The 26,707-nt window shown below is 55.2% G+C and overlaps 14 protein-coding genes across 14 annotated transcripts; 7 read left to right on the top strand and 7 right to left on the bottom strand.

Annotated features, from left to right (window-relative positions):
* Positions 1–1,662: 1,662 nt before the first annotated feature.
* Positions 1,663–2,154, top strand: PHYSODRAFT_474853 (hypothetical protein; the record flags this gene model as incomplete). The annotated part of the gene is made up of 1 exon (XM_009517912.1): positions 1,663–2,154. The coding sequence occupies one exon, from the start codon at positions 1,663–1,665 to the stop codon at positions 2,152–2,154; it is 492 nt and encodes a 163-aa protein (XP_009516207.1).
* A 326-nt stretch (positions 2,155–2,480) lies between these two features.
* PHYSODRAFT_443504 (hypothetical protein) lies at positions 2,481–3,428 on the top strand (the record flags this gene model as incomplete). The annotated part of the gene is made up of 3 exons (XM_009517913.1): positions 2,481–2,853; positions 2,995–3,224; positions 3,303–3,428. Coding segments are annotated over 3 exons (729 nt in total), but the record flags the coding sequence as incomplete, so codon positions are not given.
* Positions 3,429–3,506: 78 nt separating this feature from the next.
* PHYSODRAFT_437327 (hypothetical protein) lies at positions 3,507–5,138 on the top strand (the record flags this gene model as incomplete). The annotated part of the gene is made up of 3 exons (XM_009517914.1): positions 3,507–3,670; positions 3,755–4,743; positions 4,798–5,138. Coding segments are annotated over 3 exons (1,494 nt in total), but the record flags the coding sequence as incomplete, so codon positions are not given.
* Positions 5,139–5,255: 117 nt separating this feature from the next.
* On the top strand, positions 5,256–6,365 carry PHYSODRAFT_390171 (hypothetical protein; the record flags this gene model as incomplete). Its single annotated transcript, XM_009517915.1, has 4 exons — positions 5,256–5,376; positions 5,476–5,933; positions 5,988–6,083; positions 6,237–6,365. Coding segments are annotated over 4 exons (804 nt in total), but the record flags the coding sequence as incomplete, so codon positions are not given.
* A 590-nt stretch (positions 6,366–6,955) lies between these two features.
* PHYSODRAFT_537494 (hypothetical protein) lies at positions 6,956–7,926 on the bottom strand (the record flags this gene model as incomplete). Its single annotated transcript, XM_009517916.1, has 2 exons — positions 6,956–7,709; positions 7,827–7,926. The coding sequence occupies 2 exons, from the start codon at positions 7,924–7,926 to the stop codon at positions 7,054–7,056; spliced, it is 756 nt and encodes a 251-aa protein (XP_009516211.1). The 3' UTR covers positions 6,956–7,053.
* A 192-nt stretch (positions 7,927–8,118) lies between these two features.
* On the top strand, positions 8,119–8,429 carry PHYSODRAFT_322539 (hypothetical protein; the record flags this gene model as incomplete). The annotated part of the gene is made up of 2 exons (XM_009517917.1): positions 8,119–8,268; positions 8,343–8,429. 2 exons carry the CDS (start codon positions 8,119–8,121, stop codon positions 8,427–8,429), a joined length of 237 nt encoding a protein of 78 aa, XP_009516212.1.
* Positions 8,430–8,689: 260 nt separating this feature from the next.
* PHYSODRAFT_388278 (abc transporter) lies at positions 8,690–10,567 on the bottom strand (the record flags this gene model as incomplete). Its single annotated transcript, XM_009519755.1, has 1 exon — positions 8,690–10,567. A coding segment is annotated over one exon (1,878 nt), but the record flags the coding sequence as incomplete, so codon positions are not given.
* Positions 10,568–11,999: 1,432 nt separating this feature from the next.
* Positions 12,000–13,553, bottom strand: PHYSODRAFT_309591 (hypothetical protein; the record flags this gene model as incomplete). The annotated part of the gene is made up of 1 exon (XM_009517918.1): positions 12,000–13,553. One exon carries the CDS (start codon positions 13,551–13,553, stop codon positions 12,000–12,002), a length of 1,554 nt encoding a protein of 517 aa, XP_009516213.1.
* Positions 13,554–15,515: 1,962 nt separating this feature from the next.
* Positions 15,516–16,651, bottom strand: PHYSODRAFT_309592 (hypothetical protein; the record flags this gene model as incomplete). The annotated part of the gene is made up of 2 exons (XM_009517919.1): positions 15,516–16,501; positions 16,582–16,651. 2 exons carry the CDS (start codon positions 16,649–16,651, stop codon positions 15,516–15,518), a joined length of 1,056 nt encoding a protein of 351 aa, XP_009516214.1.
* An 862-nt stretch (positions 16,652–17,513) lies between these two features.
* Positions 17,514–18,829, top strand: PHYSODRAFT_343965 (hypothetical protein; the record flags this gene model as incomplete). The annotated part of the gene is made up of 2 exons (XM_009517920.1): positions 17,514–17,616; positions 17,727–18,829. Exons 1-2 carry the CDS (start codon positions 17,541–17,543, stop codon positions 18,827–18,829), a joined length of 1,179 nt encoding a protein of 392 aa, XP_009516215.1. The 5' UTR covers positions 17,514–17,540.
* A 130-nt stretch (positions 18,830–18,959) lies between these two features.
* PHYSODRAFT_552527 (hypothetical protein) lies at positions 18,960–20,253 on the bottom strand (the record flags this gene model as incomplete). Its single annotated transcript, XM_009517921.1, has 2 exons — positions 18,960–19,598; positions 19,687–20,253. The coding sequence occupies 2 exons, from the start codon at positions 20,251–20,253 to the stop codon at positions 18,960–18,962; spliced, it is 1,206 nt and encodes a 401-aa protein (XP_009516216.1).
* A 657-nt stretch (positions 20,254–20,910) lies between these two features.
* PHYSODRAFT_472576 (hypothetical protein) lies at positions 20,911–23,790 on the top strand (the record flags this gene model as incomplete). Its single annotated transcript, XM_009517922.1, has 1 exon — positions 20,911–23,790. One exon carries the CDS (start codon positions 20,911–20,913, stop codon positions 23,788–23,790), a length of 2,880 nt encoding a protein of 959 aa, XP_009516217.1.
* Positions 23,791–24,253: 463 nt separating this feature from the next.
* On the bottom strand, positions 24,254–25,138 carry PHYSODRAFT_384827 (hypothetical protein; the record flags this gene model as incomplete). Its single annotated transcript, XM_009517923.1, has 1 exon — positions 24,254–25,138. A coding segment is annotated over one exon (885 nt), but the record flags the coding sequence as incomplete, so codon positions are not given.
* A 216-nt stretch (positions 25,139–25,354) lies between these two features.
* PHYSODRAFT_322547 (hypothetical protein) lies at positions 25,355–26,659 on the bottom strand (the record flags this gene model as incomplete). Its single annotated transcript, XM_009517924.1, has 3 exons — positions 25,355–26,158; positions 26,233–26,544; positions 26,624–26,659. The coding sequence occupies 3 exons, from the start codon at positions 26,657–26,659 to the stop codon at positions 25,355–25,357; spliced, it is 1,152 nt and encodes a 383-aa protein (XP_009516219.1).
* Between the last annotated feature and the right edge of the window lie 48 nt (positions 26,660–26,707).

A 26,707-nucleotide genomic window follows, 5' to 3' on the forward strand; every position in this document is an offset into this window, starting at 1 on the left:
AGGCATGTTGCTGCTGCCGAGCTACACAGGGGGTCTCAGTTCTTTCCGTCTCTGATTGGGAGAAATTTGGAGGGTTTTCTAAGAGCGCTATCATGCTGCTGCCAGAACTGAAACCCACTAATATGATGTGTCTTTCAAAATTCAACGCCAACGTACTTCTCCGGTCCGGAAAAGAATTAACAGTTAGGTTTTTTCATAAAAAAACTCAAAAATATCGATTGTAACCCGCTACCTCCCTATGCACCATATTTCATTGGACAAAAAGATAACTTCAGTGATTTGTATGCAAAAACCCTCCAACACGATTGGCTGTTTTTCTGGCGTTGGAATATTCGATTATTTACAGCATTATATCACAAAAATAAGATATCTTTCCGCTTTCCCACGTGTATTTCCAAGTTCTTCTGATCGTTTTTGATGGCGCAGCGAATTTAAACCTCACACCTGTGGAAACCGGTTATTTAAACCGTCCGATAACAACCTTACAAGGCGGGAAAGTGCATTTATGAAAAATACTGCGTGATGCTGCGGATCCAGAGCTTTACTTTAAGGGCAGCTACAGCTCTGTTGGAGCAGTAGAACGCAAGATACAGTCTGATTAGAGAACTATTAATTCTTTACCGGACCGGAGAAGTAAGCTTCTAACTTTTGGTCCTATTTTTTGTCCTGGATTTGGAGGGTATTGGGGTCTGTTAAAATTACGGAGTCTGTTGTTTCTTTTCCCCATACAGTCAAACCTGTTTATATGATCCTCTCTATTTGAGCCATGCCGTTTATTTGATGCAGGCTTTGTCGCTACCAAATATTTCACTTAGTTTTTGTATGATCTCTGTTTATATGCATACAAGGTATATGAGTCACATTTTTGGGGACCAAATTAGGTCTCACCTGTTTATTTGATTCACACTGCTCACGGCCACACACTCTTCAAAGCACCACTGCTCAACACTCAACGCCTACCGCAAGCCTTCTTCGCTCGCCATGTCTCCTCGCACCTGTCTGACGCTAGAACAAAAGCTCCAAGTGCACCTAAAGCTCAAGCAGAATCCTGGCATGAACAACCCCATGCTCGCCGAGTGGATCTACGCAACTTTCAAGGCCCGGGTCAGCCGTGCCACACTCGCCCGACTGCGCAACCTGCCTTCTTCCTACTTCAGCCACGTCGACCTGAGTGCGACCAAGCGGCGCCGAGTGAAATTCCCTCAGTTCGAGCGGGAACTGAGGGAATTTTTCTTTCAGAACGAAGCTAAAACGGCGATGGCGGACGACGTGCTCCTGCTGAAGGCGCATGAGCTGGCGGAGCGCTTAGGAGGAAGAGGAGGAACAGAAACCCGCAGTTCAACCTGCCATTACTGCATGGAGCTGGCTGCATTTCTGCTGCAATGCGGAGAGCAGACTGACAGAGAACGAAGAGCTTTACAGACCGTGACCGCTTTGGTTCGAGAGACTACGGTGAAGGCAAAGCGGCAGCGAACTATGCACGATTTCTTTACGTGCACCACATAATTTTTTTAACTGAGTCCATTTTATATGAGTCATTGTAGTAGATGGTCACCAACAGGGCCTCATATAAACAGGTTTGACTGTATTCATTTTTCGGGACCTCTGTACCGTACACAAAACTACAAAAACCGGCCGGTTGAAGTGTCCAGATTCGTTTGCATGCCGTCCCCAAGAGCGCGGTTAGCGCAGCGACGCGGCTCTAGCGCCGAGGCGGCTCTGCAGGCGGAAGTGGCGCGCCTGGGCGTCCCTGACGGCGTCCTGAAGCGCGGGTTCCTCGTGAAGAAAGGGCATGTGCTGCCCACGCGCAAGGAGCGGTATTTTGTACTTGGGCAGCACTCGCTGAGCTACTACAAGCCGACCAAGGATGGGGACGTAGAGCTCAAGGGGGTGCTGGAGCTCAAGGCCTCTGACGTAATCTCGCCCATGCCCCAATCCGACGTCTGGTTGCGGATTCGGCAGATTGAGGGTCCACGGGGGAAGAGCTACAAGCTGGATCTGAAAGGTTTCTCCTCTTTTGGCTCTTGTGCGTTGTGTGCTGGTCGTGGTGGAGCGACTAAGCGAGGTTTTTGCTGCGGAAATAGCTTCAAGTTCGCAGGATCGGCGGGAATGGATCGAGTCTCTGCGCAAGGCATGTCGAGTAAGTATGGATAGAGCCTAACATTATATTCACTTTTTCAGGCAGTCCTTGTGGCGAGCTGCTGACCTCCATGTGAACCTAATCGTGCGTGCAGGGCGAGCTGTTGTTGCGACAGCGAACGCGTCAGAGTGATGTGCGTTTAGCGCACGCGCAGTCTAGTCGTCGGGGCCAGAATGCGAAGGCGATGGCAGAACTTCTTTCTGCCCCGTTATCCCCCGACAATGCAAGCACTCCCAGAGTCGATCTTCGTTCATCCTTCCAGATTTTCCACGAGATGCTGCTGCTTAAGAAGCTCGTTGATACGATAAAGAGCTCTTGGGGACCTCCTTCGCAGTGGTCTATGGCGCAGTATCAAGAACTTGTTCAAGGTATAAGTCTGGCTCAAGAAAAAGCGGGCACCTCCGAGTTTGAGCCCGATAGCATTTTAGCCGAGGCATTCAAGCTGCGCTATCAATTCGAGGAAATACCTGATAATCAACGGAAGCTCTCGCGCGACGACGACCCGCTTGGTGCCGCCCGCCCGCCAACTGTGGAGGGACTGCAGCACGAAGATCTCGACTCCCCGGTGACTACGCCACGTATGTCTCCGCGGATACGATGTCCATCTTTCCACAGCTATTATGCAACTTTCGATGGCTTGTCAGGACGAGTTGGAGACACGGTCAAGGCTGCACCAAACGATAAACAGAGTGACAAAGTACTCACACCTCGCAGTGCGACGTTGGCCAAATATGCTCATCTCTATTTGTTGGATGATATTCGAGCAAAACAACCGTGGAGCTTAGATCGAACGGATGGCGATGACTTGGTTGCTAAGTGGAAGGGGAGTGATCCTTTGAGTATTTCGGAGGGAGGTATTTCGGTGGGAAGCCTTGTGGAAACGCTGGCGAGTCGTTTCGAGAGTGATCGAATCTACACATACGTCAACCATCACACGATGATCGTCATGAATCCATACCGGTTGTTACAAACTGCGAGATTCACGTCCATCTACGATGAACAAGTGGTGCTGGCGTACGCTGATACCGCTAGTGCGGAGGCATCGCTTGCCCCTCATCCTTTTGCAATGGCAAAACAGAGCCTAGTTCGGCTTTTCTTCGACCGTGAACTAAATGGGGGCGAATTTTCTCCAGTCTCGGCCGCAGCAAGTAAGCGCGTCAAGACAAGGAACTCGGGTCAGTCGCTATTCCTTTGCGGTGAGAGTGGTAGCGGCAAGACAGAGCTGGCAAAAGATCTGCTGAAGTACTTGGTACTTGTGGCTCAACCCTCTCTTTCTCGTGACTCGGATGTGATGCCCCATGTGAGAGCAAATCTTCGTCAACCGAAAATCAAGCTGTTCACTAGCTCAACAAAAAGCACTATTCAAATGCGAACGGAGGAAGCTCGAACAATCGCACTGCTTGACGCGAAAGGTGTCGAAAACTACGAAATCGTGCTGCTGGATCTGCAACCTGAGCGCTGGGACGAAATGACGTCCGTGAGCCGCAGTAAGCGTCTTCCTCAAGTTCACGTGGACGGAATATTCTTTGGGTTTTACGACAAACTGGAGCACCTCGAAGATGAAGAGCAACTACGGATGTACTTCAAGAATCCGCATGCTGCCAAGAAGTTGAGTACCGTTTTGGATTCCAACATCATTCTTGAAGCATTTGGCCACGCAACAACGTCGATGAACCTCAACTCGTCGAGGTTTGGGAAGGTTACAACCTTGCAAGTTTCATTTGGGCTTCATCCATGGGAATTCCAGATTTGTGGGTGCTGCATCTCACCGTTCCTGCTTGAGAAATCGCGCGTAACACGCGAAAAGATTGGTCCAGGGCGGGACCAAAGTGACATGAACTTTCACATTCTGTACGCGATGGTGGCTGGTGTTAATGAGTTCCCATTCATGCACCTGCTGGCAAAGGATCTTCGCCTCGACGGTGTCAATTGCTCTGCTTTTATGTATCTGGGTCGCTCTGATCATCAGCTTGCAGAATTTGTGAGTAAAGAGGACACTTGGAAAAAAGACGTGGAGAGATGGCAGCAAGTTATTGACTGCATGGATGAACTGAGTCTATCCCCAGATCAGCAAAAATCAATCTTCAAAGTGCTGAGTGCTGTATTGTGGCTAGGCAATATCGAGCTGGATTACAAGACAGAATCGAAAAAGTTGGTCATGTCTTCGAAGTGTGTACCTGATGCTCCTGGGCGAGTAGTCGAACTATTGGAGTTGGGGTCGGTGGAGCAATTGGAGCGGATGCTGACGACGAAAAGTGTGACTTTGCAGTCGACGAATGAGGTCTTCGAGGTAGCTTTGGAAAAGGGTCAAGTCAATCATGTCCGAGATTCACTCGCACGCTTGCTGTACCAGCTTGTTTTTGACTATATTGTGGACGCCATGAATGATGCAACGAAGTTGGATACGCCAGCGGATGGGGCTACGGACGTATCTCGCCAAGATGTGGCATCATTGAAAATTATTGACGTGTTTGGTTTCGAAGATCTCTCGTGCAATTCGCTGGATCAGCTATGCATCAACTATCTAAGCGAAAAGCTTTACGCCAGGGAGGAGCAAGTGGTGCTAGCTGCCTACAGCAGCAACGTTGCTTTAGGTCCGCGGCGTATCCTCGACAGGAGTAACGATGCTCTCTTCATATTCGAGCACCCTCTTGGAGTTTTCGCCTCACTGGAGGAATTGACGATTCTTCACCAGAGTGAAAATGAGACTGCACAGCAGGAAGAGAAGCGAAACATGTTGTTTGTGCGCAACATCTACGAGCGCAACTCAACCCGACTGCTAGACCCACCGCGCGTGGTAAATAATGGGAAGCGCCGATCTTCGGTGGCGCTAACCATACTACCTTTTGTGATCCCCCACACGCGCGGAAATGTTATCTACGACGCGAGCGATTTTGTGAAGAAAAACTCAGATTTCGTGTACCCAAACCTGTTGGAAGGTCTCAAAGCGTCGAGTAGCGTTCATGTCCAGCGAATGCTGGATACCAGTCACAAAATGCGTGGTGGATCCAGCAACGACGGCGCAATCGTAGAGACTCGGTCTCCCGGAAGCAAAAGTTACGTGGGGCAGTTTCGTTCACATGTGAACGCGCTGACCGCGGAAGACGAGGTAAACATGCCATTTTACTTCCATTGCATTCGTCCGAACGCCAAGAAACAATCCTCAGTGACGACCAAGGACCTCATCCTACAACAATGCCGCTCCCAGCGTCTAACCCAGCAAGTTCAGATTTGCCGTGATCAATTATCGGTCTATTCAGCGATCGAATTGCCGAAAAGCACCGTATTGGGAAGGTATGGTAGTCTCGTGCGAGCACCTTTCGCTCTGGAGGAAGTCGCCAGTAGCGACGAATCTCTTTCAGTTTGGCTCAGCGATCTGCTCCACTGCGATGACTGTCAAACTCCGAAGATAAGTGTTGTTGCTTCGTCTGTTGTTCAGTTCAACTCGATTAGTCTCGTGGAGAAGTTGGAGTTGCTGCTTGAGGACCACGAAGCTGAAGCTGCCACAAAAATCCAGTCGTTATTTCTCATGGTCATGTGGCGGCATCGATATCTCGCAAAAAAGCGGGAGCGGGGGGGTCTATCGAACGAGCTCCTGGCTTGGTACGGCTCCGAAAAGACGGATACTGTCAAGAAGCTTCTGATGAAGTATAATGGTCGCGAAGATGAGCTGCGCGCCAAACTTGAGCTCAAGAAGAGAGCCAAATTCCAGGCAGAGAACGCGGTGCACCAATTAGCAACCGATCTCAAGTCTCTTTGTCTGGGCAACCACGGCGGCTTGGACGCCCAGGCTGTGAACGATATTTTGCACGACGATGGCATGCGTGAGATGCTGCAGCAAAACGAGAAAGTTGTGTTGGCATTGCGTGACATGAGCTTGAATCCGGACGTGCTCGAGGCTCAACTGGCCGACCTCGAGTTACGAGCATTTTATCAAAAGCTTGTTGCTTTCCTACAATCAATGAAGACTGAAGACGCCGATCAAGGCAACTATCCAGCAAACCACCAGCCTGCTGAGTGTCTGGATGGCCGCGTTGCTGCTGCTGCGTCAGAGGAAAATCGCGCTCTGTGGATGCGGGTCGTGGAAAAGGACGAGTGGGCAACGTACCATGACGCGTTGGTGGAAGTTGGGGAGGATCCAGAGTTGTTGCTCTTTCATTCCGAGGACGTCGATTTTGTGGGTGCTTTAGAGAGATTTTTGACAGCGCTAGCAGTTGAAAAGCAGTGCGAGGAGGAGAAAGAAGCTCTGGAAGCAATCACAAATTTGGTTCACCCGCCAACGGTGGATGAAGATGAGGTGCTGGAGCTTCAGGACTCAGTGGGCTCTAATGACGAGGACACCGAGGTGCTCGAATTACTTTTGAGCGTTAAGTTTGGGCCGTCATTGATGACTGCCATGAACCAAGATCCATACTTTGTCCACGCTTTGCAGGACCCGATGCTCATGACCAGCATGCATCAGGTACATATACCTAGTGTTCACTTGCATTTATCGACTGGCTGGCTAACCGAATCGTTTATGTTTGCAGCTCATGGCCAACCCGACAGACTTTGCGACTTCGACAGCACTGCGGCAACCAGCCGTCCGAGACTTTTTCCTGAAGCTAATCGCGCTGTCATGTACGTCGAACTGATGCTAGCTGCGCTGAGTTGTTGGCGATACTCAAAAGGTTTTGGCGTTCGTTCGTTTAAGCAGTTGCAGTGCAGGAGCAGAGCGATGAAGAATGAAGCGAAACAGTATTGTGGGGCTGTTTGGTTAGACGCGTGAGTGCTTGAATTGCAAGCCAAGTCCGCTCTGCTCGCCCAACAGAGACATTCCGTCGTAATGTCCATTTCATTCTTTGTGTTTGCTCTTCTCCACCTTAACTTCTGCACTCAACGTCGCCCTCCCTTTCAAGTACGCATGCAGCTGTCTAGTAGCGGAAGAAGAGGCCGGTGTCCTCGCGCGTCTCGTCCTTCTGCGGGAGGCCAGTCTCGCCCACGTCCCGCAGGATCTTGAAACGCTCCGTGTCGGCCTCGTACTCCTCGAAGCTCTTGGCGCACTCCTCAGCGTGCTGCTCCGCCAGCTGCGTGTACTCGGCTGAGCACTGCTGCATGAACTGCATCTCCTCGGCCGTGAGGTCGCGCAGGTAGCGGGCGGGGACGCCCGACCAGAGCTGGCCCGAGGGCACCTGCTTGCCCATGGTGACGATGGAGCCGGCGGTGACGATGGACTTGGCTCCCACCACGGCGCCGTCCAGCACCTGCGCGCCCGTGCCGATGATGCAGTGGTCCTGGATGGTGCAGGCGTGCACGATGGCGTTGGGGCCCACGGTCACGTTGTTGCCGATCTTGGTGGGGATGTCCTGGTGGATCTTGGCCACGTGCACCACGGCCTGGTCCTGGATGTTTGTGTTCTCGCCGATCGTAATGTGGTTGACGTCGCCGCGCACGGTAGCGTTGTACCAGATGGAGCTGCCCTTGCCCACCTTGACGTCGCCGATCACCGACGCGTTGGGCGCCACGAAAACGCCCTCCTCGAACTTGGGCGCGCGTCCCAGGTTCTTCACGGCGCGCGTGGACGGGTTCACTACAGTACGGCAAAACAGTAGCAGCAGCAGCAATCCGAATTAATTCAATGCGAATCCAAGAGGCAGAGCAGGAGGAGGAAGACGCTGCTCTGTCGCTGCTTGTGCGGCCAACTTACGGTGCTCCGTGTAGGTGAGCTTGCCCTCCAGCGAGACGCCGACGCGGTCGATCGTCTGCCCCAGCGACCGGATGGCCTTGCCTGCCTGTTTCGCCCACATGAGTCTCCGAGTCTCTCGCCGCTCAAAGTTGAGTTCCGCTGGTGCTGGCCTCCCGTTCGTGCGGCCAAGGGGGCGGCACCGCCATAAGTCATACCTGGACTTCATAACGATTTGCGATTGGCGCAAATCTTTTCAGCCTACCCAAGCGCATAATGATGTGCACGACACGAAAATGCATCACTACATTCCGAAATGGACGTCGCACTCGAAGAGGGCGAAGTGCTGCGCGACTTCGACTACTCGGTGCGCGTGAACCTGGCCAACAGCTCGCTCTGCGGCGACCGACAACGCTCCGTTGCACTCAAGCTTCGTTTAGCGAAACCCGATGGCTCTGAGCGACAGGTCCGTCGTATGACACTCCCACAGATTGCTCAAAAGGATATCAGTCTCTCAAGATCTCTTTGTTGCCTCTGCAGGTGATGCTGGAGCTGGACGAGGAGCAGCTCACCCGCCTGCTCAAGGACTTTGGAAGAATTCACCAGGAACTGCAGAAGCGCCCGTAATTAAAAATCCAAAGCACGAGGACGTGCCGATGTATATTCTCTACTTACTCCGCCAGCATTGGAGCGCGCATGCCGTCGCGCAGCTCGACTCTCTTCAAGATACACGTCTTGTCTTCCTTCGCCTATGCAGCACCGGCCTCTGTGAACGCCGTCAATCCGCACTGCGTCATGGTAATATCAAGTCGCTTGTCAAACGGACAGCCGACTGATCTCGCCAGCTTAGCCCGCGCGCTTCCGTCCTCCTATACGTCTACAGCTTAGTCGTCCATGAAGAAGAAGTTGCCCGAGGTCTTCTGTTCCACGTCCTTGACGGAGTCGTACTTGTTGATACGCGGGCGGTAGTTCGTGGGGTCCCGTCGGAACGTAATCTCCAGCTGCTTCAGGAACTGGTTCATGCCCGTCAGCAGGCTCTGCGGCGAGTGCGCGGTACACTCGATACCCGGCTGGCCATCGTAGACAACGACGCGGTCGGCCAGGTACGTGGCCATGATGAAATCGTGCTCCACCACGAAGGCCGTCTTCTTGGCGTGCAGGATGAAGCGCTTGATAACCTTGGCAGCCAAAATACGCTGCTCGGAGTCCAGGTAGGCGGACGGCTCATCGATGAGATAGATGTCGGCGGGCTTACCCAGACACAGGATGATAGCCACACGCTGCAGTTCACCACCGGACAGGTGGGGCACGGCCTGGTCAATAATGTTGTCGAGGGCAAGCGGCTTGGTCACGTCCGTCGCGAACTGCGGGTGCACGATAGCCTCGCGAATACGACGGTGCAGCAGCTCGCGCACCGTGCCCTGGAACTTCGGGGCAATCTTCTGCGGCTTGTAACTGATCGTGGACGTGTCGTAACGCAGAGCGCAGTTCGACATGGCGTCATGGTCGCCGGCTTTTTCGGCGGCCTCCATCTCGTCCGACTTGAGCAGGCCAGCAAGCATACGGATGAACGTCGTCTTACCGGTACCGTTCTCACCAAGCATACAGATAATCTCCGAGTTCGTGAAGTCACCAGCCTCGACGTGCAGCTTGAAAGCAGTGTCCTTCTTCTTCTTGTACATGGTCTTGGTCATGGACGGGTAGTTGAACGAGTTGGCATCGCCCTCGCCCGTGCCCAACTCATCGGCGTTCTGCGAGACCTTGAACGTCAGCTCCTCCGTACGGAAACGCAGGTTCTCCGTTGGCACGAAACCGGCAAGGAAAATGTTGATACCTTCACGCACGCTGAAGGGCATGGTGACCACACCGTAGGCCGAGGGCGTACCGTACAGCACGCAAATGAAGTCGGACAGGTAGTCCAGCACACTTAGATCGTGCTCGACGCAGATGACGTACGAGCGGGCGTTGTCGTCCACCATGGAGCGGATGACAAGGGCGGCCTTAAGACGCTGGCGCACATCCAGGTACGAGGACGGCTCGTCGAACATGTAGATGTCGGCCTTCTGCACAGCCACCACGGCGATGGCGAAACGCTGCAGCTCACCACCGGACAGGTTCTCGATCTCACGGTCCTGCACGTGCGACAGGTCCAGCTCGTTCAGGAAGTGGGTCAGCTTCTCCTCCTTCTCGCAACGGGCCGACAGGATCTCGTGCACGGTGCCCTTGACGGCCTTGGGGATCTTGTCCACGTACTGTGGCTTGGTGATGGCCTTGAGGTTGTCCTCGAGGATGCGCGTGAAGTAGTTCTGCAGCTCCGAGCCGCGGAAGTGGGTCAGGATCTCCTGCCACTCGGGCGGGGCGTCGAACTTGCCGAGGTTGGGCTTGAGCTTGCCGGCGAGGATGCGCAGCGCCGTGGACTTGCCGATACCGTTGGTGCCGACGAGACCCAGCACCTGTCCGGGGCGGGGCATGGGCAGACGGTGGAGCTTGAAGGTGTTGGCGCCGTAGCGGTGCGTCGTGTTGCTCTCCAGGTCCTTGGGCAGGTTGATGATGTTGATGGCCTCGAACGGGCACTTCTTGACGCAGATACCGCAACCGATACAGAGCTGCTCCGAGATGAAGGCCACCTTGCTCTTGGGCGACACCTCAATGCAGAGCTTGCCCATGCGCACCACGGGGCACGACTTCTTGCACTCCTGGCGACATTTCTTGGGCTTGCACTTGTCCGTGCTCACGATGGCGATACGCGTCAGCTTGTCCGACATGGTTCCGCTTCCGCTCTCGCTCGCGCTTCCGTTCCGTGGGTCCTGTCCTGAACTGAAGGCGAGGCGGTGGCTCCCCCTCCGCGGGCCACACTTACTTTTTGTATGCCCCGGCAGTTGGCTGGCCCAGCGCGCAGCACCTACCCCCAGTCGAGTCCGGCTAAGTGCGACTCGTACGCCAGACTGATGGCAGCGGTGGCCTGCCTCGCTAGAAACGGCGGCAACTTCATGGCCGTGCACGGCGTTGCGGCTGCGCTCGTAGTGGTCACCAATCAAGGACACCACTAAGAATCGATGCAGCGCATTGCAGCGATTCAAAGAGGGTGGTTATTGTCTGCAAGCTAGCGAAGATCACCGATAATAGCTGGTCAAATCGCAACAACAAGTCGGCGCGCCGTGTGTAGTAGTAAAACGAACGAAGCTGTATGCATTGGAAATCACAACCCGCGCGGGGCATAACTTTACTGATCTAAGACCATGGAGGACGGCGCCTCGGTGGCCGCCGCGTCCTTCTGCTTGGAGGCCGACACGTTGAGCTGCGCCTGGTCCTTGATCGCCGCCGCCGCCGGCTCGATGAGCTCGATGTTCTGCTCCAGCTCGCGCATGTCGCGCGCCTTGGCCTTGGCCTTGCTGTCCTTCATGCGGTTCTTGTAGAAGACGGCCTCGCGCTTCTCCTTGATCTGCGTCACGCGCTCGATGGCGTGGATGGTGGCGCCCATGAGCTCGCGGTCGTACTTGACGGCGCGGTGGCGCTGCTTGTCGAAGTCGAACGTCGTGTCCAGGGCCATCTCCTTGCCCGCAGCCTTCCGGAAGGCCTTGGTCCATTTCACCTTGCGCGGGTTGCGCTTGCGGTTGAAGTTCTTGTGGCACTTGGAGCGGCAGAAGCGGAAGATCTTGCTGTCATTGCGCACGAACGTGATGCCGTGGCCCGGGTACACGGGGCTCGAGCAGAAGTAGCACGTGTGAATACGCATGGTCGCTGGCGGGTGCTGCTGCTACTGCGGAAGACGAGCTCTGCCTGCTTCAGTTATCACTCGGTGCGAATCGGGCTGGCGATTGGATGGTTGGCGACGACCACCAGTTACACGGTTATCCGACGGGGTTACTTGTGTGGCCCACGTATTTTTCATGAAACGTAACTCGCAGTACCGTAACATTCGATTTGAGTGCAAAGTGCACGCTAGACGCCTTCAAAGCAGACAGATAGGTATTCACAGCGTCTGGATATATTAACCTTTAGCTCATGTGTGAGTGTACGCGCTCTCTGGTGCTGCGCGTTGCTATCCTGAGTTTGTTTCCTTCCTAGGAAAAATAAATCCACTGACGAGGAGGCTTTACCCACCCGATACGCACGTTCGAGACGAAGGATTGCCTGCTGAAGCTCGTCCTGGTCAAAATAATCTGTGCAACCAACAACCCCACGGTCCGCTTGGAATTACTTCCGCACGCGTGAAGCGAGAAGGTCGCTCAGTGCAAGGGGGCCAGCCTCGGAACCCCGTAGGTCGTCCGCAGTCAGCACATCCTGCTTCATATGGACAGCAGCAGCAGCCTCCTGCTCCGCGTTAGCGCGGTGCTGCTTGATGCGCTCAGACACTGCAGTAAGGTTCAGGTCCGTCACGTCTGACATGGTGCTGTCCTCGAAGTTGGGTCGGCGTGCCGCAGCGATGACACCTCCCGATCGTCGACCCGAGTCCACCTCATCCTCCATGATGTCGTTGAACATGATCTGGCCCGGGGGTGCGAACACCTTCACCTTCGGCGTGTTGTCGAGGCCCGTGTAGTTGCCACGGCCAGTAACAGGGGTTTCAATCGTGACACTCTGCGGAGTGATATCTCCACCGCTGAAGCTTTCGTCGATAGAGAGGGCGGCCTTGCGATCCACGCTTTGGCTGACCATCGGTCCGGCAAACTGCAGCGGGCTGCCGCTCCTGTGCTGAGGTGCGGCGGCATCGCTGCGTCGTCGACCACGGGAAAGAGCGCTGAGGAACGTACTGTTTCGCTTCTGGCGCATCGTGGCTTCATGCATGCTGAGCATGGCAAACTCCTCGGCCTCTCCGTCACTCACGACATGTACCCCGCCGGCCGAATTCATGCCGGTGCTTGAAAAGCCAAACATGCCACGGCCCTTTTTGTTGCTGCGCTTGTTGCTGCTACCATTTGCCTCAGGGTTACGGTCGATTTTGGCGCGCAGTGTCACAAAACCGATGACGACCAGGGCCACCGCGACGATGCCGCTGATGATGAGCACACAGATGACTTCCGTCGATACACCTGAGCTGCTGCTGCTTGTACCCGTCGTCTCGGAGTAGGGTGTGGCGGTGGTGTCGGCGACAGCGGCGCTGCTCCGCGAGAGGACCTGTACCTTGAGGAACACGGCGTAGTCGTAACGCTTGGAAGTCGGGGTGCTGCTCGGAAGGATCAAGTGTGCCAACAGAGTGTAGTTTCCCGGCTGGCTAAACGACAGCTCGGACGAGTCGAATGCAGCCAAGCCGTTCGTGAAGTTCAGCGGGATGTTCGTCGTGTTCTCCGTCAGCTGTGATCCCGTCGTCACAGGGTTGCAGTCCGCGCCGTAGACGCACGTCCGCAGTCTCGAGGCCGTGATCTGGTAGTAGTTTTGCGAGATGCGGTCCAGTCCACCAACCAGCTCCGCGAGGCCGAAACTGTTGCTCTCAAGGGAGCCGTTCGATGCCAAGCGCTCCGTCGCGTTCCACGAGATGTCCACCGAGTCGTACGCGTACACGTCGTCCGTAGGGGGCGCCATGGAGAGCGCCAGTGGGCATCCGTCGCCCTGCGCGCTCACCATTTTCACCGAGGAGCCATCCACCGTGTTCGAGTAGATGGAGGTGTCCACCTCCCAGCAGTACGTGGTGGCACCGTCCATAACGTAGTCCGACGAGGACGAGGACGAGGCCGCCGACGTCGCGGCGGAAACATTTGCCAGCACTAAGGTCACCACAAGGGGCAGCCACGCGGTCGAGCGACGACTCATCCTGTTGACTCTCCTGCTCTTGTCCTTCGCCCCGCAGTGGCACCTGCACGCCTCCGTCATTGTTATATGTTGCTGTCGATGTCTACCCCGCTCCTGCATGTGTTCTGGCAGAATTTCTGCGTGTGATGGTGTCCGACGCACTTCCTCCGCTTCGGAGACCGATTGGGATCTGGTTGGCGCCGCCTATCTGCAGTCTCCACTGGAGACTCTCTAGCCTGCGCTTTGCTTCCGCTTCTGTGCGACTGACTTGCGCTCTGTCGCTCGATCGGCAGGCCGGCAAGCTCCTCTACACCTAGAGTCCAAGTTCGACTATGCGCGCTGAGTGCACTCCTGCCGGTCCGGCTTTATAGTCAGCTGCGCGATTTCCGCCAATGGCGCAGCAAGAAAAATAGAATAATACGAAATTAAGTAAGTTATAAGTCAGCGATTGGCTGGAAATTTTCATAAGAACTGGAGTGCGTCGAGCGAGTTACACATGGATGATCACCATCTGGTGGCAGCCACGGCAACACTGGGCGACTTTGCTCGCACGATAATCGGCTCGGTGTGGTCTCCACTGAAAGATGCATTCGTCGCTGTTTGCTGCGACGAAAGCTCTCTGCTCGTGGCTTTGGCGATGCAACGCTATGACGGGCTGTACGAAGTAAAAGCTATGCATGCACGTGTACAACGACACACGCTGGCAGGATGCACGAAAGCTGGTTCAAGGCTGAAGTTTTTGGCGGGGGCGGACGATGTTGTCGCAGCGAACCACAAAAGGGGCGGCCCAGGTTGGAAGTTGAATTGGCTCGCAGTGCAAACTTTGCAGGTCCCCTGGCACTGCCAGCGCCAGTGGCAGGTCTTCCTGCAATAGGGCAAGCCGGATCGTCGCAAATCAAAGACGTCAGTGGCCAGGACCGGTACGCGGATCGGCGTGCCGAAATTGTAGAACCACAAGTTCGGCGCGCAATGCGCTTTGCTGTGCCGAGGCACAGCTTTCGCAGCTCTCGAGGCTGGGACACCAGCGCGTTGCGCTGTGTGGCATTCCCATTTTTAAAAAATGAATCTGCAGCAGCATGTCGGATCGGGTCTCTCTAACATTTTGTTGCCTGAAACGCCAATTTTACTGTCTTGCGGTGCGACTCGCCCTCTGATGCTGCTAGTGGCAGTACAAGTTCTGGATGCATGTGCAGTTCACAAACATCCATCCATCTTTCTAAAGCTCCCCTTGAGGCTGCAATCTTTTCGCGCAGTGTTTCTCAATGGGCGCCTTCCAAAACCCATATAAAACCGTTTGATCAGTTTAATCCGTAATTTATTTTAAATTACCGAAGCGTTTAATCCGCCCCAAAACGGTTGCTGGAACGCGACCTTCGAGTATAGTGGAGTTCAGTCACCTGTTTAATAACGTTGCTAGTTAAGAGTCGAGACCAAAAAGTGGTCTCATCAAACAATTCTCCGGGATTAAACTTTTATGCGCGACCTGTGGTGAGGGTTTTGGAAGGCGCCCAATGCATCTGCACATGGTACTCCCCCGCTAGCGCTCACTCTAAGAGGTCGAAGATAAATTGGAGCAAACTCAAAGCAGATCAGAAGGCATAGTTGCGTACTCTAGTACTGCTCTCTTTTATCGGACGCCAACAGCCCTGTGCGCGTATCTCTCAAGTGCGTCGTTGAACGCAATGAGAGGCAAAATTGACCCCTGCAAACGTGATAACTTCAACTTGCATTCTGAAGCCGTTCACAGGCGAGTACATGCGCATTGCACTATCGACGACGGATCAATAGATGACGGCCAACGTGATCACAAAACGACGATGTAGTACTTTTCCAACTTAACTGTCATTCCACACCTCTTCCTGCGGTTTGACGATTCACAGACAAGAACCACAACGACGCCCATTTGTCGTTGTGAGAATCGTGAATGTAAACACTCATATTGGTAGAATGCAAAAACCTTACTGCCCAGACTAGAGCGAACGCTTACAGCTCCACGTCGCTATCCACTCGCCTCGGCCGCGGGGCTTCTGTATCCACTGGACGGTAACCCCCTCCATATGACAAGTATCCTTCCGAAGCTGGGTGCGAACTACGAGATCCATTGGAGCCGTTGGTGCCATCCAGGCTCCGGGCTGGGAGGCTGTTCGCAGGAATACTCCACGACCCCGTCACGCGCGCGGTGCCAGCCTCCGATCCAGCTGTGTTGTCCTTGGCGTTCAGCGAGTACAGTTCCGATGCTGCATCGTACGGCGGTGGTGGAGGGTAACTGTAGTTGCTCATGTCGTTCACGTTGCTGCCCTGCCGGCGCCACACCACCACGGCAACTACCACCAGCGCTACGACCACCACAACGCCGCCCACAATGATCCCAATGAGCGCCGCTTGTGAGATGCCGCCGCTGCTCTCGGTGGTGGTTGCGGCTGGGGCCTCCGTCGTGTCTGCTTCTGTGGCTTCGGTCACAGTGAGCTCAATGTACACGGCGTAGGCGAATTGCCTTGACGAGTTGGTGTCGGGCATGATAATGTGAGCGAGCACGGAGTACGCCCCAGCGGTGCTGAACTGCACCGCGTCTTCGAAGTCGGCCGCATTGTCAGTAAGGTTGGCGATCTGGTTCGAGGTCTTGTCCTCGAGCTGCTTGCCGTCGTTGAATGGGTCGCAGCCCGACAGGTACACGCACGAGTGCACGTTCGAGTGCACGATCTGTGCCGTGCGACCGCTGGAATCCTCGCCGTAGGCGAGCTTCGTCATGTTCACTAGGTTCTCCCCGCTGAAGTCAGCGTCGACCGTCCAGGTAACGTTCACGGGCGTGTTGACCTCGACGCTGGTGGCGTCCAGCGATACGGTCATGGCGATGGGGCAGCCGTCGGCGCCCGAATACTCCTGGGTGCGGTCCAGCTCGCTCAGCTTCGAGTTGGACGCGGGCTCGTCGATAGACCAGCAGTACGTCGTCTTGCCGTCGTGGTCGTAGTCTGCGGGGCAGCGGGAGGAAAGGGCTCAGTTAGTAAGTATCCACGGAGACGTCGGTGAGCAACACAGTGCGCGTACGTACTCGTCCCGAGAGCGACCACAGCGGACGAGAGCGCCGCCGACGCAGCGAGAACTTGCAGGAAGCGCGCCATATTTGTGGCAGTGAGAGAAGAGGGCTGTTAAAGGGGTTAAACGGAGACTGGTCGCGGCGAAAATCGAAGGTCTCAGGCCATGCTTGACCGTCAGTCAGGTTCAATGGGTACACTTTTTTACTTGGTTCTCGTATGGGTGACTCACATGTGACTTGTGAGCGAAAACTTCAAGTACCAACAGTGTTCTCTCGGATTGAGAGCCGACAAGGATGGAGCTTGTGTACCATGCCATGCCTCCGAGCCCTTGCAGGCACGTACGCTAACTTAATGACATGCATGGAAGTGGAGCTCTGTATTTAGACGACGACGACGCGCGACCCAGCATACCAAGATGTCGAGTGAAGCAGTTCAGGCTGTGTGCACAAGGAGCTCCAGGAGCACGAAGCAGCGAAACGATTTTAACCGCCGACGCCAAGACGATCGTGTTGCCGAAGAGGGGGAACTAGGGCTGCGGATGGCATGGCGGAGGCGCTGAGCTACGAGTCGTGGATCCACCACACCCTCGTGCCACGAGGGTATTAATAGCTGGCAGCAGCAGATCTTAGGCCGAGCCGAGGTTTGCTGCATGTAATTTGCAGGGCGCTAGATCTACAGTTCTTCACGCATGCCAAATGCTAGAGCTTCCGATCAAGCGCGCTGAGTGAAGATGCAAGGAGGGCGGCAAGGTCGTCCTCAAGGGTGCAGTTTGCGGCGTACAAGTAGTTCTCAACAGTATCGAGAACACCAAGGGTACAGTGTACCCGTAGAGGCGACATTTCCGTTTGTCGCGGCAGCGCCCGCCTTGCTTTCCCATCTGGCCCTGTGCGTAACTCCGCGAGCGTCTGCACGAAGAGCAGCGGCTGCCACGCAGTCTCCTTCCTGCAGCCACTCTCCCGGGCGTAACAAGACGATGGCGGCGCGTATGAGCGAGATCGGCATGTCGGCCGTGCGGGCGAGCGAGATCGGTATGCGCCACAGCGCCGCCAGTACGTCCCCATTTAGCTGCCCCGCGCCACCCAGTGCGGCGGCAGCACATCCTCCCGCCACCGCCACATCGCAGCGCTGACGTGTTTTGTGTTTTTCTCCGCGTAACCAGATCTACAAATGATGGTTGGGACTGTGGCCAACAAGGCGCATGGCATCGCTACCGTCCTGACGCGCAGCACCAGTCGCGGCCGGAAGCCGAAGCTCAAGACGATCCCAACCACTCGAGCGGAGGACGAGCTCTCGCCCATGTCACAGGTCGACGAGCAGCCGGAGCCCGAGGCCGAGGTGCCTGAAGCCGAGTCGGTTCCGGACAAGCAGCAGCAAGCGGAGGAGAAGGACTTGATGGAGAAGGACTTGATGGAGAAGGATGATAAGAAGGAGGAGGAGAACAAGGACGAACAGGAGCAGGAGCTGGAGAAGGAGCTGCCACCTTTGTTTCCGTGGGAAGTCCGCACCGACGACGGTGAGACGAGGGTGAACCTCGCAGTGAAGGAGAAAATTTTGGAGCTCGCGATTTATCGACGGACGTTCGTCGAGCCTGCGGACGGTGAGGAAGAATATGTATTCGAGTATGCTATGCTCAAGGACGTGGCGCGGGAGCTGCTGCTGAGCAACCCGAACTTGCGCGAGAAGAGAGAGACGCTGGTGGAGTCTGTGCCGGTTCCTGTGGTCACCGAGGAACTGTTCTGGCGCAACTATTTCTTGCGTTGCAATGCTGTTCGCATGGCGGAAGGATTGCCGTCTTACTTACCGGAGGTGGAAGCGACGCCCATGCCAACTGGTCGATTGGCCAGGCTTCGACGTGGTCTGTTTGGTGGCACCAAGAAGCGCTCTTCTGTCAACTCAGGCAAGTCGCGCCGTGGTTTCTTGGTGGGCGGTCGTTCTAGCTCATCAGACAGCAGCAAGACGGCGCCGAGCGAAGATGATTTGAGCGACCTAGAGCTGGACGTGGACGGCGAGATCGAGAAGGAGCTCGTTAGGCGCCGCCCCTCGCGAGCTGTTGAGCTGCATCTTCGACCGGTGCCCCCGTCTCAGACTACCAAGGCTGAAAACGCAGCTACACTCATTGCCGATGAAGCTAACGACGCTGAAAAGCCAGAGAGCACTCCTACCAGCGAGACCAAGAGTAAAGAACCAGAGGACACTCCGGATGCAAGCAGCCCCAGCAAGGCCAACAACGACCAAGAAGAGTTTGCCCCTATCCTCGTGTAGATAGGAAACGGAAAGAGAAAATTCCAGTGTGTGTGCATATCGTGCCATGTGATTAAATAGACGAGCGTGTTGCTGTAGTACATGACAGACTTGTCTGGACGAGAGAACGGACTTGTGACAGAGCACAAGCTCAGTCGGAATCGACATAGTTGGAATTAACACGGCCGGCAACGTCGAGTTGAAGATTCGCAATCCACTCCGCCGGCTCGGCGCAGTTACTCGGGATCTGCACCTCAATGGCGGGGCCTCCACCGTAGACGTTCTGGTAATAGTCCCAGCTCTTTTTGTTGATCATGCGGAAATCCTTCTTGATGACGAGGCCGGTCTTGATCTGGAACGTGCCGTCCATGAGGTCATCCGATATCAAAGGCATGTTGTCCACAGTGCCGGGACTATGGACCTCTTCGCCCTTGTACTTGGAGACAAACAGCAGCCAGGCGCGGATCCAGTCCGCGCTCACTGCGAACCACGTCTCGCCAGGCCGGGGCTTCGTCTGATGGAAACTCTGCAGTTTGCGCACCTCCGCCCGGATGTCGTGCACCACTAGGGACCTGGAGCTGCGCCCAAACTCGTCCTCGTGTGCCACGACCGTGTTCACCATGTTGGACACGCGCCCGTCCGTCATGACGGTGTAGCTGGACGGCACGCCGTAGCCGTTGAAGCGCACCGTGAGCTTGCCGGACTTGCGGTTGCTCGGGCCTTCGAGGGCCTCTCTCCGCACCATATCGTCCGTCGGCTGCAGGGTGAACGTCTGCTCGTGCGGGGGTTGCTGCACACGATACACAATAGAAGTTAGTCAGTCAGTCACGCGCTGCCTTCTTTCATCTTTCACTGCCTGTCGACGCTCTACCACTCACCATTTTGAGCTCCATAATATCTCGCAGCGACAGCATCAGCTGGCCGATGTCCTTCTTGACCATGCCGAACCTCTCGACGTGCCGCACGGTGAAGAGCACGCCCACGACGATGTCCGTATCCACGTCTCCGAAGTCCACGTCGAAGTTCCAGATGGGGTTGAGCGACGTCTTGACCACCTTGGACTTGAACGGCTTGGTGGTCATCCCGTGGTGCTGCTGGCGGTGGTGATGCTGGCCTCCCGCCGGCAGCGACGACGTGCTGTTCCTGTGGCTGCGCTGCTGCTGCTGCATGCCCGGCGGCGCCTTGAGGTCGCCCATGGCCCAGCCGGCGCTGCGCTGGAACTGGCGCGAGCCGTCGTCGTGCACGAGCGAGACCTCCACCATGGCGTTGCTGGTGATACCCTTGTGCATGGGCCGCAGCTCCTCGGCCGCCACCACGCGCAGGGACACGACGCAGGGCGCCGCCATGGCGTCCAGCGCGGCCGAGCCGGGCACCAACAGCGGCTCGTCGTGGCGCGGCGTCAGCTCCACGGCGCCGAAGCGGTCGGACGCCGTCGAGGACATCATGGCGCTGCTGCTGGGGGCGATCGCTCAGTGAGAGGGCGGACCTTCGTCGGGCAGGGAGCGCGAGAGTACGCCGGCCGCGACAGCGCGTTAATGGCAACTATGGGCCCCGGTCTCTGACCGTCTCTATTTTTTTGAGAATCCTCGCGGTACCGATATTTGAATCGCCAAGTGGAGGTAAACACGATATAGCAGGTGGTTTCACAAACAATTTGAGTCGCCAGTCGCTGACCACGGTAATGTTTATACGTTTCCGGAGGTTGTACCTAGCGAAAAGGCCGCCGGGTTCACTTGGGTTTTGTATGGCCCACTGTATGGCGTGGGTTCAATCGTCTCTTGCCGGAAACCAGGCGGGTCAACGCCATGAAGCGCGGTCCAAGCCACGCTCGTTGTCGCGCTGGGCGGTCGAGCCAACGACGGCCCGATCTCGCCGCGCGCCCAGGGATTAACCGGATTCCGGACGAGATAAGACGACGAGGGGTTCAGTACAGTATTCGTCTACACTTGCACCAATACTGTATGTCGCTCTCGAAATAGCGGCTAGGGCTGCGCGTCCCGCGATCTTCAAGGGTCGCAGCAATGCCATCGCGGATCGCCGCCGGAGCCGTGAAGAAGGCCGAGGCGAAGCACAGCGCCGAGCAGAGCCCTACTTCGTCCCCCATGTACCCGCGCTCGCCCTCGTCTCCGTCCACTGCGTCGCTATCGCCCGTGGCCTCGCCTCGAACTCGCAGACCCATGACCACCACAACGGACGAGATGCTGTACGCGCAGCCTGCCAGCGTCCACTTCGGCGGCTTTGAGCTCGAGCGCCCGGTGCAGCAGCGCGTCCGCGTACACAACAACAGTGCCAAGGCAGTTCGACTGCGCTACACGTTCCCGACGGGCAAGAAGGGGTTCCGAGCGACCTTCGCCAGTGCAGAGCGACCGTCGTTCGTGTCGGCCGGACTATCGGAGGAGATTCTCGTGTCCTTCACCCCGCCCGCCGGCTTCCAGTACTACTACGACTGCATCCAGGTGCGCTGCGAAGAAGTGGCTTACGGATCGAGCACGGGCGTGGCTCGCAGCGGCGCCACGCTCATCCCGCTGCACGCGTACCCCATGGTGAACGAGGTAGCGTTTCCAACACGGATGGACTTCGGTGTCGTCGCGCGCGGCACCTGTGCCCGGAAGTACGTGAACATCACGTGTTCTGTGCCGGTTGAGTTCGAGTACGAGCTGCGCGTCACGAGGCCCCATCCAGCGTTTACGGTGTTCCCGCTGACAGGCACAATTCCGCCAAGAGGCGAGGCGCGTATCGAACTCGAGTTCCGGCCACTGCTGTATGCGACGGCAAGTGCCGAGCTGGAACTGCACGTCTCGCAACTGGGGTTCGTTCCTCGAGTGTGTACTCTTGCTGGTTCATCCTCGAGCACAGCCGTCAACACAGGCTCGAGCATTGCGGTTGCGGAGCAGAAAGCTAGCTCGCCTGCACCGCCTTCAGCAGAAAGCAAGCCACGCCGCGGGACCGACACACAGCAGAAAGCAAGCAAGGCCACCACTCCTCGTAGTGGGGCCAAGTCTAGCGAGAGGAGATCTATGGGGGAGCCTCAGTATGACGATGCTGATGAAGAAGAGGAACTCGAAAGAGTGCGCGGTGTCGAAATCCCCGACGACCTAAACTGTGTCACGGGCGTGACATTCGTCCTGAACCAAGAGCCGGGGAAGCTCAGGCCCAAGGACCTGAAGAAGGCCATTACAGCTAACCGAGCACTGCGACAGCAACAGCGAGAGGAACAGGCAAAGCTGGCGGGGAGCGATCGCGGAGATGAAGAAGAAGGCGCCGCAACGCTAAGCTTTCAAACTCTTGTGCGTGAGGAAGAAGGATTTCTGGAGAGGGTGAGCAAGCAGGTCAAGGACATGTTCTTTCAGCAAGAAGTGACGGAGGTGGCGGGAGCTGAGAAGGCACTCGAATTTCAAAGCCACAAAGTGCATCTTGGCCAGCGGTTGTTCTCACACGAACAGATTGTACGTCTGGCACAGCTTCGCGAGTTAAACTCCCAGGCATTGGCTAGTCAGCAGCGAGACCAGCTTCGATCAATGTTTCTGAGTGTGCGCTACGAGCCACCGGTCGTGTCTGACAACCAGAACCACCAAAGCGATAGAAGCGAGCCTCTTTTGCCGGGTGAGCTTAAGACGGCAGTACTGCCAGTACATTTTGTTCCAGCTTACGCGCCAGATTTCAAGCAGTACAAGAACGATTTGTGGGCTCGGCGTCAGCGTCTACTTCGACGTCTGGTTCGTGCTGTGTCGACGTGCATTACACGTTTTCGAGCCCAGAAGCGGCTCAACCGCATTCGTGCATGGCTCGGTGGGGCCAAGACTCGCGCGCATGTCCGAGAAAAGGTTGCTCTTGACTGGCAATCAAATGCTCAAGCTGGCGGTGGAGATATCGACAAAGGAATAATGCGCGATGCCCCTGACGATGCTGAGCCACAGAACCCAGACCAGGGAAGTCTTGATTCAGTGTCGAGTGCTGGAACCCGTCAGTATTACTTGTCCAGTTTTCCGATGATTGAGGAAAGTACAACGCAGAAGCACCGCGACAGTATCGCTTTACCAGCGGATTGGGAGCTCAAGTTTAACTCTTTCACGTTCATGGAACTCAAGTCTCGCAACGAAGCCCTTTTGATGGGTCACGAGCCACTGATCCTACCTGCACTTCCGACATACGTGTCCCTGGAACAATGTCGCGCGCTTCGTCAGGGTGCCGCGGGGGAGTGCGATGTAGTTACCTCGCTACTGCAAGCTTCAGCTGCTGAGGCGAATCGTCCACCCGGGGAAAGTTCCACCAGCAAACCAGCGCCTTCTGATCCCATGCCGTCACTGCTGGAAATATTACCTCCCGACCGATTTCTGCGCCCTCAGGCAAGCGTGCGATCTCTAATGGAGTTACAAGGGCCACGCGAGACCGAAACCAGTTATGTGTTGCGGCCACAGCGCGTATTCCGCTCACTTCCTTCAAGCTTTTCGGCTTGGCAGAGTTCTCAGATTGGACTCCAAAGCGTCGTGGAATATCACGAGCAAGCTGGGCTTTGTGTGTCGAACGTGTTCGTTGGTTCGGCCGACAAGAAGCAAGTCGAGTCGATATTCCCAGAATCGTCAAACGCAGCAGATCGATCGATTTTCGGGGATGTCTGGGGCGTCACAACCACGACGATGCCCTCTCTAACAAGCAGAACCAAAGATGTTCCGAGTCTTTCGGACAGTGAGAGTGACGACGATGGTGGAAATGGGTCGGGATCAACTGGTCTTCTTTCGTGGAGGGACGCTCTAGAGTTGTTTGAGACCGCTGCGGGTGAGCAAGAAGGGGAAATGGAGAGTGGGTTTGACGATATTTACGAGGAGGGCGAGCTGTTGGGACGCGAAAAGAGTGTCTACGGCTTTGAGCGGTATCGGCATATCATTCGACAGGAGCGCAAACATAATTCTCACCGACAAGATTGGTTGGAGAGACTTCCAAAGGTACGAGAAGTATCATGTCTTGTTCAGCCCCGAATCTGACTTCAATTCGCTTATCCTTTGTAGCATCTCGAGGCTGTTTCAGTTCAATTTTACCACCCAGGCAACACGCTGATGGTGCACGGTCACGGGCCTGAGCGACCACTCCACCACGTCAAGTGACGAAAGTAATAAGCAGTTGTGACGGTATTAGTTGATTTATTGTGATCTACTGTTTGCTCCATGTGTTGATTTACAACAGCGTGCAGCAACCTTCACCTGGCAAAGTGTTGAGAGCTTTTTATGCGTAAAACCTTTGCTGAGCGGTTCCGGTTTGAGCTAGCACCCTCAGAGATTCAACCGCTCCCGCGCGCAACAATTCAACACGGCTTAACGCATCACATCAGAATTTTGCTAGTCCCATCGCCGCGTATTCCTTTGCCATTTCGTCTCCAGTTTGCAGAAGCGCGACTAGAGGTCCTATGGCTCCTGCGCGCACCATCATGACACGGTTGGAGGCATCAAGTGCCAGATTTGCTAGAGCATTCGCCGGGAATTGTTTTGCCATTTTGTTTCCAGTATGCAGAAGCACGACTAGAGGTCCTATGGCTCCTGCGCGAACTATCAGAACATGGTTGGGAACATCAATTGCCAGATTTGCTAGAGCATTCGCCGCGTGTTGTTTATCCAACTTGATTTCCGTTTGCAGAAGCGCAACCAGCGGGGGGATTGTGCATGCGCGAACCATCTCAACTCGGTTTGCATCATCGAGTGCCAAATTCCCAAGTGCAAACGCTGCACATCGTTTTTGAATCTGCGTTCCGATCTTTACTAGCGCAGCAAGTGGGTCGATAGCATGCTTGTGCCCAATCTCCCTTGCTGCGTCGTGGTTGGCAGCAAGATTCCCCAACGCTAACGCGGCACGATGTTTCTGCTCGTCAGTTCCAACGCGCAGAAGTGCCGTCAGCGGTCCTATTGCCTGCTTTTCCACCATCTCAGCTCGAATTGCTTCGTCACAACAAAGGTTCTTCAACGCTTCGGCTGCCCACAACTTGTGCATATCACTTCCATCTCGTAGCAAAGTAACTAAAGGTGCCACTATGCCAGCCTTGCGAAGTTTCACAGCATCTTTATCTATTGTAGCGATGCTTGCACAGCGTACCACAGCTTCTAGCTTGTCGCCATCAGTGCCATGTTGTAAAGCGTGCAATGCCAGCGCGACTAGATGCCCAGGGATATCTTGGACCCACTCCTTCATCGATTTCACATCCACTAAAGACAACTTATTTTCGATACCAGCCGCCCACCGAAGACATTCCAAGGCATAGACTTTGCTAAGGTAGGTTAGCCCACTCCGCACCGAACTCGTAAGAAGCTGGACACCATTGGCTTCGTACGTTGTTCGTCGTCTGCACACTTCTGAGCGAGGAAGAACAGAACTTACTGGTGTTTTCACTTGCAATTTCTGCCAACAGATCCGCTACCGAGCTGGTTATTGAAAAATCGTTTTCTGTTTTCGAGGCGGGGGGTGGGGGCATGTCAGTTTGAGAGACATCGATGTAGATTGGGATTCCAGAGGTATCTAAAGCAGCGTCATTGGAAACATCGTCAGTCCCGGCAAGTATTCTCAACTTTTTCCACGGTCGGGGATGACACCGTTCTTGACTTTCTCGTAAATAGTTGGGTCGTCAAGAAATTCGAAAGGTAGCTCGTCCTGTACCGCTTCAATGATGCACATGGCGAACGAATACACGTCCGAAGCAAACGTCGGTCGTTTAGTCAGGCATTCCGGAGCCCGCCAACGCAATCCAGCTAACGTGTAGGATTCCGCTCCTTCTGTCTTGGATATCGCTACGGAGGATGATTTCACTGCATTCATTCCGAAATCGGACAGCTTTGCCTGGCCGTCTGCTCCCACAAGAATGTTGTTGAGCTTAAGATCGCCGTGCACAACACTCTTCTTATGAAGGTAATCCAGCCCAAGCGCAGCCTCGTACAACAGTCTCCACATTCGTCGTTTGTTGTCCTCAGATTGACCGAGGAACGCGCTGAGGTCTCCGTTAGTGGCATCTTCACACACGATGAAAGGCGGTGAACTAACGTGCGAGGCTCCAAACATCTTGACGACATTGGGGTGGTTGAACTGGTACCACAGATTCATTTCTGCTTCAATTGTCTGCTTAGCACGCTCATCAGCGACAATATTCTCCACCGGAAAACACTTCACCACCACTTTGGTGCCGGGTCCCCACACACCACAGTGAACGGACCCAAACGGTCCTCGAGCAAAAGGTCCCGCGTCAATCTTCAGCTCGCTTGATGGCAGAAACCACGGTGGCAGCTTTTCGACCGTCACAGCAGAGGCTCGAATCACCGTCGTCATGGCCGACTTCATCACCTGCGACATCTCTTTGCTCTGCTCCGATTGTTTCTAAGTGTCTTAAATTTGAGCGTCAGGATCGCTTCTTGTTGAGCCTGGGGGGTTTTGAGCTCGCCCATAACGACCGCGGTGTTTTTCACCGAGGACGTGAGCATTTCCCTTTGCACACGCTGGTCGCTTTCCCACTCCTTCCACTCCATCATGGCAGCCGTACTGACGAGGCTGAGCATCTTGAACAGCATGTCGATGTCTTCGTTGATCAGATGCAACTCGTCCATCATCGCTTGGTGCTTGACCACACGAGTGATCAGACCTTGATTGCGATAGTGCACCAAGTACTGGAGGTACTTCGTCGCTACAGCCTTGTACTTGTCGAGTGCGTCGTTCGACGGGAGTTGCCCATTGCTCTTCATTTTCACGAGCTCGTCAAAAATGTCCTTCAGTCGATGATAAAGTCGCTTGCAGGCTTTCTTCCATCTCAGCACAAAGCTCGAAAATGGTCGAGAACGTGTCAACGATCGTAGGAACCAGCATATCCAGGATCACACTCATCGTGTTCGAGAGAGGGACACGAGAGCAGGGTAGGAAGGAGGTGAAGTC

Source organism: Phytophthora sojae, assembly GCF_000149755.1.
Source record: "Phytophthora sojae unplaced genomic scaffold PHYSOscaffold_1, whole genome shotgun sequence".
NCBI classification, from domain to species: Eukaryota; Oomycota; class Peronosporomycetes; order Peronosporales; family Peronosporaceae; genus Phytophthora; species Phytophthora sojae.